Below are 12,629 nucleotides of genomic sequence, written 5' to 3'. Positions count from 1 at the left end.
TCTGTTATTGTGAAGCTGGCTCAGGCTAATCTGTCACCCGCATCCCAATTTATCACGGTAAAACCAAACCCACACACTTAGTGCATCCATTAAATCTCTATTAATCACTATTAATGACAGAGATGCCTCTCTCTCTCCCTCTCTCTCTCTCTCTCTCTCTCTCTCTCTCTCTCTCTCTCTCTGTGTGTGTTAATAATGGTTAATGACTGTTTGACTTCTGCGTGTTGTTCATCATAGTTCAACTTGATAATCTGTTCCAGTTCACCCCACACTGTTGCCTAATGAAGCTTAATTGAAAACTTGGTCGACATAGTGTATGACATTGAACTCTAAGAGCACAAACTGGAATCATTACGCTTTGAAAACTTTCCTTTTGGGTGAATGACCTCATTTACCCCACTCCTTGAGAATTACCATGGTAACTATAACTGTTAATTGAAAGGGATGGTGAAGCTTGCTTGTAAGTCTGTGGTGTTGACATGTCCCAGCCTTGTGTGTTTGCTGTGGTGCATGGTATATGTGTCCTATTGTGCTCTTTGAGTGCCTTTGAGGAGTGTGTGCTGCGTGGAGCTCCCAGAGGAGCCATATATGTGAACCTGACATCCATTCTACCCTCACTCTGGATGATTTGTTCGGTTTCTTGGCTTTCAAGAGTACTGATGCATACAATAAACACTTGTTGGCCCAGACAAGAGAAATGTGACTCTTTGCTTTCATTCACTTTTTGCATGGTTTGCTCTGTTAGATAGAGCATGGAAAAGTGATAGAACAAAATATCCATAAGGCTATATCGTTGTCCTGAATTGTTTGACTAAATTACCAAATATTAATATTTTAATTCAATATGTACAGCAGTTGTAACAGATCTGGCAATAAACAGACCCTGGCAGTGACACAAATAATGCTCTCAAACACCGTGTGTGTTTATCTTCACGTGTGGTGCCATGTTTCATGTTTACAGTCTAACTCACCCAGACCTCTGGGGGCTGTTTAGCACAAAAAGTACACTAGCTTCATTTCAGGATGTGATTAAATACAAGATGTTGCTGTGTGTAAGCTGCACACTACATTTTTTAACTGTGCTGTAATCACGTTTCTAGCTTCAAGTGAGCACAATGAAAAAGCTTAAGACAGGCAGTGTAGTCAAAAAGGATACTAACAGGGGCGCCGATAGCTCAGCGGCAGCGACAGCGCGCGTACCATGTTGCGAGGCCTCGCTCCTCGCGCGGGCGGCCCGGGTTCGCGTCCGGCCTGTGGCCACTTTCCCGCATGTCTCTCCCCACTCTCTCCCCCTTTCCGACTCTATCCACTGTCCTCTATCAATAAAGGCAAAAGGCCAAAAACAAAATCTTAAAAAAAAAAAAAAAGGATACTAACAGTCATCCAAATCTTTTTTTTACATATGCACCAAAATACCTCCTGATGATCATAACCCAGTGTGAGTAACATATGTAGCATAAGAGCACAGCAGGGTTGGAAAGGCTTTTTTTAGTCAAGCTCTGATGTATTGTTTGTATTTGTTAGAAAATCATCACCAAACTGGGCTCTTAAGGTATAACTCAGAACAAATCATCCTCCTGTAAGTTAATTACAGTTTTTCTTAGCTCTGAAATTCCTCTTCCAGTGTTGCACGTGTTGTGCTAAGAAAACCATCACGTTCGAAAAGATCAGTATGCCATGAAAGTGCAACAGCATACGCCTCGCTAAAGTCCTGCCCGTTCCTCTTTAATGTGCAACGCAGCAGGAGCAGACGTGTGTCCAGCCAGGTTGTGCACACTGTGGCTGTGAGATAGGAGGCCAGCATGTTTTCTATGCTGCTGAAATGAGGTGGTGAAAATAGCCAGTGAACGGCTGGGGAAGGTCACTGGAGGGGCTTCTCTGGTTTGAGCTTTTTTTTTTTCTTCTTTGGGCTTCAAAGTAATTTAAACTGTTCTCCAACCCCACTGGAATCATAATTTTCAGACTCCTGCGTGCTGTTGTTGTAGAAACAGATTTTTAAGATCTTGTATAGACGTGTGGCAGCTGGTCATTTTGCGTGACTGCTCAACTTCTCTTGAAAAACATTTTTTTGGGGGGAGAGAGGTGATCTTTACTGAAGTCTCTCTGCTGCTGACTACGGCTCGGCCCCTGCTTGCAAAAGCCTAAAACTGATTTGGACTGATAAACTGTGGGAGTGCAGCAGGGATCAGTTTGTAGTTCATCTGGTTCCTCTTTGAGTTATATTTTGGGCAGGTTTTTCTTGTTTCTCACAGCACATCATACAAAAAATGTAACAGGATAACACTAATATATGATCTTCTACTGATTCCTTCTTCTACGTCATCTAAAAATCCATATAAGTTGGTCATGTCAGTGCGTAAACTCAGTTTAGAACCTAAAGGCGGACCTCCCTGATGACTGATATGAACAGATAGAAATGTCAGGTTTTTCTATTATTGTGCTATATTTTGTTCACTGTTAAATATACAGTACAGCGTACAATTTGTACTTTTCTAATGCAGCAGAGCATGCAACATGGTGATCGTTTCATCTCAGGTGGGTTGTTCAGTGGAGTCCTTGGTTTCCGAGCTGTCCCATTGTCTTTCAAAGCGACAGTAGAACTCGTTCAGGTTGCTGGCCAGACGCAGGTCACTTATAGATGGAGGGGTTTAAGTGCTTGTAGCTGTGAGCTGTCTGAGCCTCTTCCAGACTGAGCCAGCAACTCTATCTCCGAACTGTTGTTGTAGTTTCCTGGAGTAAAGTCTGATTATTGAGAATAAATCATACCTTTTCGAGGATATGCTTGTTCCCCCACAGCAACATTTTTCACTATTTTGACCCTCCAGTCATGAAAACCACAAAGAAAGTTCTCTTATACCTTTTTTTTTTTTTTTGGTAATGATTTCTTGATAGAACATTATTCTCCATCATGTTTTCCGTTGAGGCTAACACCACTGAGACAGCCGGAGACCGCTGATGTTGCATGCTTTGTGTAAAGTTAGTAACTGAGCTGTCAACCCAGTGTTCTTCTCATTTAAGGAGCTGACAGCCAACAGTCGTCTCAGAGCAACAAACTCATTATAGCGGAACACCTCTGCCTCTCATCTCCTCTCTCATCTTCTCCCCTCTCAGCTCAATTCATTTGACATTCCTCTTCTGTTCACTCATCTCATCTTTTTTTGTCTTTTCTCCTCTCATTTTTTTCTCCCAACATCTCTTCGTCCCTCCTGCGTACTGACCTGAGATTTTCTTTCCTTTGTTGTATGATTCTCTTGTCAGTCATCTATGCATCCAGACCATCCAGCTTTTCTCACTCTATTTTTCCATTTTCTCTAAAGGGCCTTTTGATGTAGGGCGCTGAGGAAAAGCGGAGAGCACACACATGCAAAAAGTAACAGCGAGCGTTGCTAGGTGACCGAAACAATAGTTGGGAAAATAGCTTGGGAAAGAATCTCGTGCCACAGCACTATGTAGGCCTATGTGTCCACGAAAAAAGCGTCAACTGTTCTACTGCTGCAGAAGGGGGAGACAAGCAGCAATGAAAAAGAGGGTGTGTGTTCATGAAATACTCGGGATGTTGGGAGATTTTAGGCTCGTCCAGGAGCTGCAGCGCTAAAACGACTGCTAGCATGACACGCATTACTGCTCTGTTTTAAACACACTAAACTGTTGGAAATGTGTTTCAAAACAAGAGCTTTTCTCCTGTTGGACACGCAGAGGTGGCGCCTGGGCCTGCTGCGCGAAAGTAGAAATTGATTTATCCTGAGCGTGCAAGAGTGGCACGGAGGATCCTGCACTACGCTCAACTCGGTGGCAAGGACATCGCGCCCAATGTGTCCTATATCCGAAAAGCCCTTTATTCTAAAATCCTGGTCACATTGCTTTGACCTTCATGTTCCTTCTCCACTTCTCACCTCAATGCAACTTCCACTTTTCACTGTCTCCGACCTAAACATTTGTGTGAGTCAGATATAAGAGGGGGGGATCAATAATCATGTAAAAGAGCAAGACATATTCTGCATACTAACATACATTTTTACTCAGAAGACAGTGATTTCTCTAATGACCCACAGTCCCTGAACACCTCTCAGAAACAGTTTAAAGGTTTATCAAGTCTGTTCTGAACTGTTTAAAATTGTGCAAGATCATCTAAGCTACACCCCTCTGCATTTTAATTGGCTTCAACTGCAGTAAAACTGCAGCAGAGTGGGACATAATCCAACTTTATAGGGGCCTTATGTGCATGGAGAGGAGTGCAGAATCAACACAATGTATGAGGTTACAGAGCATTTAAAGGCACAATGAGTGAGGTTTTTATAGTCTCATATAACAGAAAATAGCCATACTATATCTAGAATGGGGATGATAGGCGAGCTGATCAATACCAATGACTCAGTGATCAGTTTGCCAGGTGCTGAGATAACACACTCTCAGAACTCACTTCGGAGCCTGCAGTCTCAGTTTAGAGCAGCCCCGCCATTTATTTGACTTAGAAACAGTCCCCATACAGCGGCGGCGGTGCAGCAGCACAGTGTGAAATCTCTTAACAGCCCATTTTCACTCCAGTAGGGATATCATTTATAACATTAGGGGCTGCTCATTAAACCTGTTACAAATAGATGTTCCTGTCAGATGAAGTCAAATGAACTCCTTAAAGCCCAATTTTAGTTGATAGAAGGCACATACAGTGAGTCCCTGTATTTCATATTTAAACATGAGGCATGGTTCTTTGTTTGGGAGGAAGATTAAAACTCAGACTTGGATTTAAAAGTGCTAAAGAGATCTCCTATTCATGAGTACAAAAGGCTGCATTCATGTTTATTTTTTTATTATTATTTTTGTGTTCGCCTGCTTCTTTCTCACATGTAAAGGCCCGTTGTTCATAGTCAGACCTTTATTGTCATTGCAGTGCACAGGTGTTCTTACTTAAAGGTGGCTGTGGCCCGTTGATACAACTTACTGGTGCAGATGGTATAAAAAAAATCAAGATAAGTAAATAACTATACTAAACCACCGCACACTCCTTAATATTGCACATACACCATGCACATTTGCTGTTGTACAAAGCACAGTGTCATCATATTGTACAGTGCTTTTTATTTCAGCTTTAGTTCTCAGGCATTAAAACTTTTTTCAGCCTTTTTTTCTGGTTGTTAATTGCCTGAATCACCTTCCTACAAATGTGAAATCAAACTGTATCAAATGATCACACAAAGTTTGATAACCTCTGTCCATGTTGCATATTTTGATTATCTTGTGGTTTCTCTCTCTCCCTCTTTCTTTCTTTCTCTGTGCTGTTCTTTTTCCCCCCGCTTAACTCAACTAATGTGTGATCATGCCACCATCAAGGCTGCTACCATATAGTTGCCATGGTAACGCTTAGTCCACGCTGTAATGCCCACTGCAGAGAGAATGGAGAGGCAGAGACAAACTGCGCGCACACACACACACACACACACACACACACACACACACACACGAACACCCACTGCGTCACACACCAGTTACCCCCTTAGCACACTGCCAAACCCTCGCTGATTTGTTTTAACAGCCAGTGGGAGTGTGAGTGTCATTATAGATCTCCCCAGTTAAAGTCAAGGATCTTAAAGCGCGGTGATAAGTCATGACAGACACACAGTGATAATGCATGTAGCAGCTCACCAGCTGTTTCATAAACATTCTCACAGATGCAGGAAGATGTGCTCATTATATAAAACAGTAATACGCTGTTACAAACGCAAACTGACTCCTGACTATTTCTGGGAATTGTAGGACATTATGTTTAGGAACAGCATGCAGAAGGAGGAGGAGGCTTCTTTTCTCATCTTGTTTCTGGGCTTATATTATTACTTCACAGTGAAGCCATTACAGAAGTTAAAAAAAACGGCTGTGCTGCCTCTAGTGTCCGCTTAAAGCTGGCTCAAAAGACAATGAATCCCCTTTTGGCCCATATTAAAATGTTATTGTTAACAGCAGAAATAAACAGGTTTGCAGTCTGGTAAAAAAAAAACAAAAAAAAAACAAGCAAACTGTGGTTTATTTCTTTAATGGTTAAAAACAGTTTTGTTTGTGATTATTTGTTTTATCCGTTTATTGAACTGTCTTGTTTGTTTTATCTGTTTTCTATTGAACTCCTGAGTTTTTGTCCACAAAGATGATGATGACATATCGTACACAGGGAGTTTACAGGTGGAATTTGTTTTTTAAATCAATGATGATATCAAGACTAAGAGTTTTGCATGATAATGTACAATTTGGGGTGTGGCTTAGATGAGTGACAGGGGAATGTGTTGTAGAGGTTTGGCTGATGAAAGGCGTAAGCCTGCCTCAGCTCCACGTCTTTGACTGTTTATTGAAATTAAGGTAGAGTCCAATGGTGACTGCGCTCGTTGAGCTTCATAATGCCACTTCAGAAAACAATGGCAGATGTCATTGAGACTATTTTCATGTTGTATATAGTCCATCTACAATGAGAACACCAAAATGATTTAACAGTTCAAACACATAACGTAATACAGAGCGCTGAGGCGAGCAGGAAAGAGTTAAAAGCAGAAAAACTCTCACATCAGCTAACCCAGAATGAATACAGACAGTTTATAAGAGGGCTGGGGGCAAACATCCATATTATGACCTGTTTTAAGTTTTTTTATTCTCACTGTTTAGGAGCTGTGCATAATTTACAGTTCAAGCATCTCCTCTTTCTGCCAGAGGCAGAGTAGTGTTATAGCAACAGGACCATATAAGGAGTTCTGTGACTTTGTGATGTCACAAAATCTCCAAGGTGGAAAAAACTAAAACCTGGTGTTCTAAAACCTGCTGCAGAAGCTTTGGATTTCACTGAGAGATGCTTACCTACTAATTTGAAACTTTGCCCATTATAAGTATTGATTTCCAGCATTGTAACAATACTCTATGTGCATGTCACTATCCCCCTCTTAAACTTGGGTGAACAGATTGTCCCACCATTCATGCGCACACATGAACACATGAAAGCTGCTTTAACAGCCGTAATTACATCTCAACTATCAGCCACACTTCACTCCACTCATGCATGTAGCTGACACTAATGCCCTCACATGTTCATTTTAGGCTACAAGAATAACATTTAATTGCATGATATACTGTAATTCGGTTGACATGAATAAAGCTACCGATGATGAAAAGCATGATATAACACTCATGCATGCACAGCACCACCTCCTCAGACTGCTGTGATGTATGTCTGAGGCTATTTTTAGTGATTAAAGCGATTTCTTTTCTGATACCTCAGGCGGCAGTGTGCTGACTGATGACGCCTTGAGCAAAAAACACTAACAGCCCCTGAAGGAAAAAAAAAAAGTAACACATCTAAGAGTACACACTTTCAGCTTGATATCTAAATATTCTAACTGAAATTAAAGCTAAAAAAGTTCAGGAAGTTTGAGCAGGGGAACACACTGCCTGTGTGGAAATGAATGAGTTGTCAGATTTGCTCTGTGCTTTTTCATGAACTCCATCAAACTCAAAGTAATGTGGTGGATCCTTCATGAGGATGTGGTATCTGAGCCACACACACCAACACACAAACTTTAATCAGGTCTCATTATGCCACTGTTTCACAGCAAATCACGCTTTCATTTGTAGTGTTATTTAATACAAGAGGACTTTACTTCTCGTGCATTCACAGGATTCTCTTTTCTGCATTGTGTTGCAACGTGTTTGTACATCTGCTGCACACAGGCAGATTTATCTCGGTGCAGCTTTTGTTATCCAGAGAAGAGGTATTTCTTTTGGTGAGAAGACAAACAAGAAATCAGCGTGCACAGATGGTGTGCTGCAGGAAACGTTTGACTCGACCTGTGTGTATGTCAAGAAGCTCACAGTGGCCTCTTCATTCTGCCGATCAGCCAGGGGATCAGAAACAGAATCGTTTCTTATTGAAAAGTGCATTTACATATACAAGGAATTTGTCTTGGCGTATTGGTGCAAAACACAGTTAGTTTGTGAAATAAGGCTAAATAGCAAGTACAAAATCAAACAGAATATGAGAAGCAATTATCAATATATGAACTAGAATGTGAATAGAAAATGTGAAATATAAAGAATAATAGAGAAAGAGATAGATGAAGTACCCTTCGACTCCATCAATAGAAGGGACATTGGTCAAAGTATAACATCAAAATACATGCAATGCCCTCTTAGTCTCTATTACCCTAGTCGTAGTTATTTTAGGGGGCCCTTCCGGGATTTGGCTTTGAATTAGGAGGTGGAGAAGTCTTGTTCATCTTTATATGCAGTCCGTGGTGTATATATGATAGCCTCACAATCTTTTCCTAGCGTCCACTGTTTAACAAAGATCTCCTCTCGGGTTGTTCACAACGTACTTCACGTGTATGAACTCTTTCTAAGACGCGATAAAGCTCTCTCAACTGATACATGAAAGCTTTCAAACTAGAACCACTCAGACAAGCTGATCTAACTTTAATGAGGTAGACATATGTTGATTGCTGTCATATTTCAAAGGGCCCGGTTGTTTAGCACATAAACATCTTCTTCTTCATGTTTGATTTGCACCATCTGTCCAAACTCAGGCGGCTTCTATCGTAAGTTAATGTTAGAAAATAAAAAAAACATGTCAGCGAACATCAGATAGTATCTACCTGACCATCATTTCTGTCCTCTTTTACTGAAACTATTCCTCTGTTCTACAGTCAAATCAGTGTTTTTCTGTTGGCTCCTTTATCAACTGGATTAAAGCAGCTTAACCTCAATGAGATGATTGTAAAGTAACGTGTGTGTGTGTGTGTGTGTGTGTGTGTGTGTGTGTGTGTGTGTGTGTGTAGGTGTGTGTGTGTGTGTGTGTGTGTGTGTGTGTGTGTGTGTGTTCTTGTGAGTGCCTGTCAGCTTCAGTGTTTGATTCAAGGGTCTAACTGGGAAGCAGCTTTTGCATAACTCTGATAGGCCAATTAGTGCAGAATGATAGATGATGAGCTCCATGGGCAGACAGAGAGGTAATGGAGGCGAGAGAGGAAGTCCTGAATTTCAAATGGCTTCTGCTCCGTCCTCCATCAAAGTTACGCTCAGCTTAGTCATAGCCTCATTCTTCTGATCAAAGTCTGCTTTTGAAATGTTCTTTTTTTTTTCATTCTTTTGTTTTGATTTGTGTGATCTTTGATCAAGTTTGAGAGTACACCTTTTAGCTGTTCTTTGTTGTTTTATGGGGCATCATTTTGATTGTCTAGAATAGGAGTGGGGAATGCTGGCATTTAGTGAGTCTTTGAATTCATATTTCAAGATGAAATGGAAAATTGATCATAAAGGTACAACCAGTATCCTCTGCACTGAAATAAAGTTTGGTTTGTCTATCGGACGATCATTGTCCGGTAGCATCGCTGTTCAACTCTGCAAGGCAAGAAATGTTCATGACCATTTTCCACTGTTTACGTGCTTTCCCTCAAAGGTCATCAGTAAACATCTTTTGGCCAATATTGTCACAGAGCCATCTTCCATAGATAGTGATTGTGTTCACAGGTGTTAAAGTAGATGAAACAAAAAACAGCCACTGCTTATTAAGGACCACACAAAAACCTGCACGAAGTGACATTTGTGGCACACGTAAGAACAGTGGACTCACGATCAGAGGGAACAGGCGGCCACTCCAGACAGAAAGAAAGCCTCTTCTTCTGATAGACATGAAAAGACATCAAATCAGACAAGAAGTCTTTAGACGTTGGCTCAGTTCCAAGCTAGAAATCGGTACAATTTCTGACAAAACATAACGCAGCTTCTTTGATAGGTGGGGTGGCTCTTTACCCATCTCATTAGCCTTCGTGTAATCTGTCTCTCCTTCTCTGTAGCCGTATGCCAGACTGGGCCGGCTTGTTTGTGTTTATGTGAAGCGTCTGTTGTAAAGTGACAGAAGAAAAAGGTCAGTACAGCAAGAAAGGCACGGTAAGGGGGGAGTTGCTTTAACTTTGAATTTTCAGTGTCAACATGGAAGAACAAACTGGTGAGGATGCTGTTTAATCTTAATTAAACACAGGTTCGGATTAGAAACACTCCTCTAAGCCTTCCTCACCAACACTCAGTACATTTTCACAGTGAAGTCGAGCTACAGTTAAAATGAGGAAGCCCCGATACCAATACCAGTATTCGGCATCGGTCCAATACCATCTTTAAGTACTTGTAAAACTACGCAGATACAACAGCACTGATACCACTTTACTGTGGGTGTGAGTCGTGTTTAACCTTCATCTTGCTTTTAGGCCCATTAGGGGCTGATTGACGTGTTTATATGCAAGAGTAAATCTATCACCAGCATCATCCAGGTTCTTCCAACTTTAAGAAATTCAACTTGGTATGATTTCACAGCATGGTCATGTGGTAGTATTTTGATTGTGCACATTTTCTCTCAATAACAACAATAAAGACACATTTTTCAATTTAATTGAGTTTTTTTTTTTAAATCAGGTAAAAGTTCTGATGTGCTACATGCAACAATGTAGTGTTTTAGCGTCTATTTTTTTTCTCCTCTGGCAATCAGCAATCTACTGTCGCTCTGGTAAGGTGCTAAGGGTGGTCAAGCAAGAAGCAATTTCAGAGGAAGTGTTAGACAGTATAATGACGCAGTCCAAAAAGTAACATGTTTGAAAGAAAATGGAGCAGGGCCCACTGCACTACACTACAAAGGCAGCAGCTTTAGTGTGTGATGAGGGATTCCTGCTCTGACTACATCTGCTTCATGCCAGTGGAGTCATAATAATAATAACCATGGTAGACAACTAGGCCAGCGCTGTCTCTACTCCATTGGTGCCTAAAAAAGGCACAAATCAGTTCGATTTCATTTGTTTTCAGTCAATATTGTGCATCTTCGGCGCAAAGTCTTCTCTAATCTTGGCGATTAATCTGCACTGATCTGAGCCAGACAATCCCACAATCAAGCCCGCAGTGGGTGGACATGACAACTTATTAGAATGACTGTTGGTGGATTTGCTGTTCAAATTGGATTTTATTTTCTGAATGTTTTCTGTTCTTCTTTTCTCCTTTTTTTCTTTCATCCCATTCCTCCCCCCTACGACACACATTTTTACTGCGTAGTCCCGCAGCCCTACCACCAAATGTTCCGAGAGCGTCCATCGATGAGAGTGATGTTGTTGTACAGCAATAAGCTGAGCTTGTTGAGCTGATTAAAATTGAAATAAGCCATGTTTTTTTCTGACTATTGTGGATCAAATTGATTACATAAGCCGTCTACCGGGCTCATTTGCATTTCTTGATTGATTTCAGTCCGTTTAGTGTATTCCGCATGAGCAAAAATGAAGATGAGAGATGGGCACTGTCATTCATGTCAAATTGCAGTGAGTCGTTGGCCCTCAGGAAGTTCTGCCCATAATTGTAAACATCTGTCTCTGTATGTTGGTATGTATGAAGCCTGTTTATGTTTGCTTGGACATTCATGAGCCATTCTTCCATGCAGGATTCACACATCTTTGAATATGTGTTCATTCATATGTTTTTCACCTGTAAGGGAGGTTGAGCATGAACAAGCACACGTTCCCATCATCCTTGGTTCCCCTTTGTCTCTCTTCTTCCCTCTGCCCTGTCTCCTCCACAATACCACGCCGCCTGTTAAAGATCCGGCTGGGTGCTAACAGTACGCCTCTGTGTGTGTTTTTACGTGTGTGTGTGTGTGTATGTAGCTCTCCTCCAAACCAAAACGAACGACCCAGTTAAATAATAAGCTGAAGGCTAACAGAGGGACCCCATCAACCTCTGAGCTGTATCCTCTCTGAGGCCATCAATCGTGGGACTTAAGCTAGGCTGCATAATGACATTGTGCCAGTGTACTTGTACTATGCTGCAAAACATATTAATGTTACCCATAATGAGTTTGACAGACCAATATGGTTGTCAGGCATCAGTGAGGAGTTCCACTGGTAAACACTGCCCTCAAATGGGAGAGAGGGGGCACAGCAACTGCAGTAAAAGCTGCAGCGCTGTCAGGTCTTGTAAACACACGTTCCATGGTTGTTTTGAACTATTTTGATTCTGTAATATTCAGATAGTAATTAGTATTACCAAATACAAGGCTTATTCTTGATAGTGTTCTCTAGCTCTTCAGAATGGTCCTAAGTCGTTGCTCTATTCGCATCAATGTGTGCTTATTTCTGTATGTTTTCAATTTCCTGAAACTTAAAGTCAAAGAAAAACAACGATCTCTGGACAAAGCTAATTGCGTTGTGTCTTAAATGTGTCCTAAAATGGTTCTCTTCTGCCTGTATCCTAGAATCTTGGAGCTCCAGCAGAACGGGGATATGGACATACTGAAACTTAAGTGGTGGCCCAAGGACAGCCCCTGTGACCTCTACAGCTCAGTCCAGACACGACAGCGTGGCAGCGCCCTTGACATCCAAAGCTTCGCGGGCGTTTTCTGTGTCCTTGCAGCCGGTGTGGTGCTCTCCTGCCTCATTGCCATGGTGGAAAGCTGGTGGTCAAGAAGGAAGGGATCAAGGGTCCCCTCCAAGGAGGTAAGGGAATGGATGAGGGAGGAACAGCAGAGAGGGATGTACAGGGCTTGCAGTAGATCCTCGGAAGAACAGAGAAAGAAACATAATGTAAAGAGTGAAAAGACTTTCTTGGATGGATAATGGCTTTGGTTTCAGGTCTAGCCA

General features: G+C 41.6%; 1 protein-coding gene across 4 annotated transcripts in view; it reads left to right on the top strand.

Moving 5' to 3' along the window:
- The window catches only part of grid2 (glutamate receptor, ionotropic, delta 2), a 475,776-nt gene that overhangs the window by 448,500 nt on the left and 14,647 nt on the right, over window positions 1–12,629 (top strand). For all 4 annotated transcript variants that reach the window (XR_013781008.1, XM_079365815.1, XM_079365816.1 and 1 more), the window contains exon 15: window positions 12,245–12,485. Coding sequence is in view for 3 of the 4 variants with exons in the window: in XM_079365815.1 (XP_079221941.1) it covers window positions 12,245–12,485 (241 nt within the window). In the remaining variant the exon portion in view is untranslated. The remainder of the gene's footprint in view (window positions 1–12,244; window positions 12,486–12,629) is intronic.

This window comes from Symphodus melops, assembly GCF_947650265.1.
Source record: "Symphodus melops genome assembly, chromosome: 1".
In the NCBI taxonomy this organism is placed as follows: Eukaryota; Metazoa; Chordata; class Actinopteri; order Labriformes; family Labridae; genus Symphodus; species Symphodus melops.
This window is presented reverse-complemented; position numbering and strand designations above follow the sequence as displayed.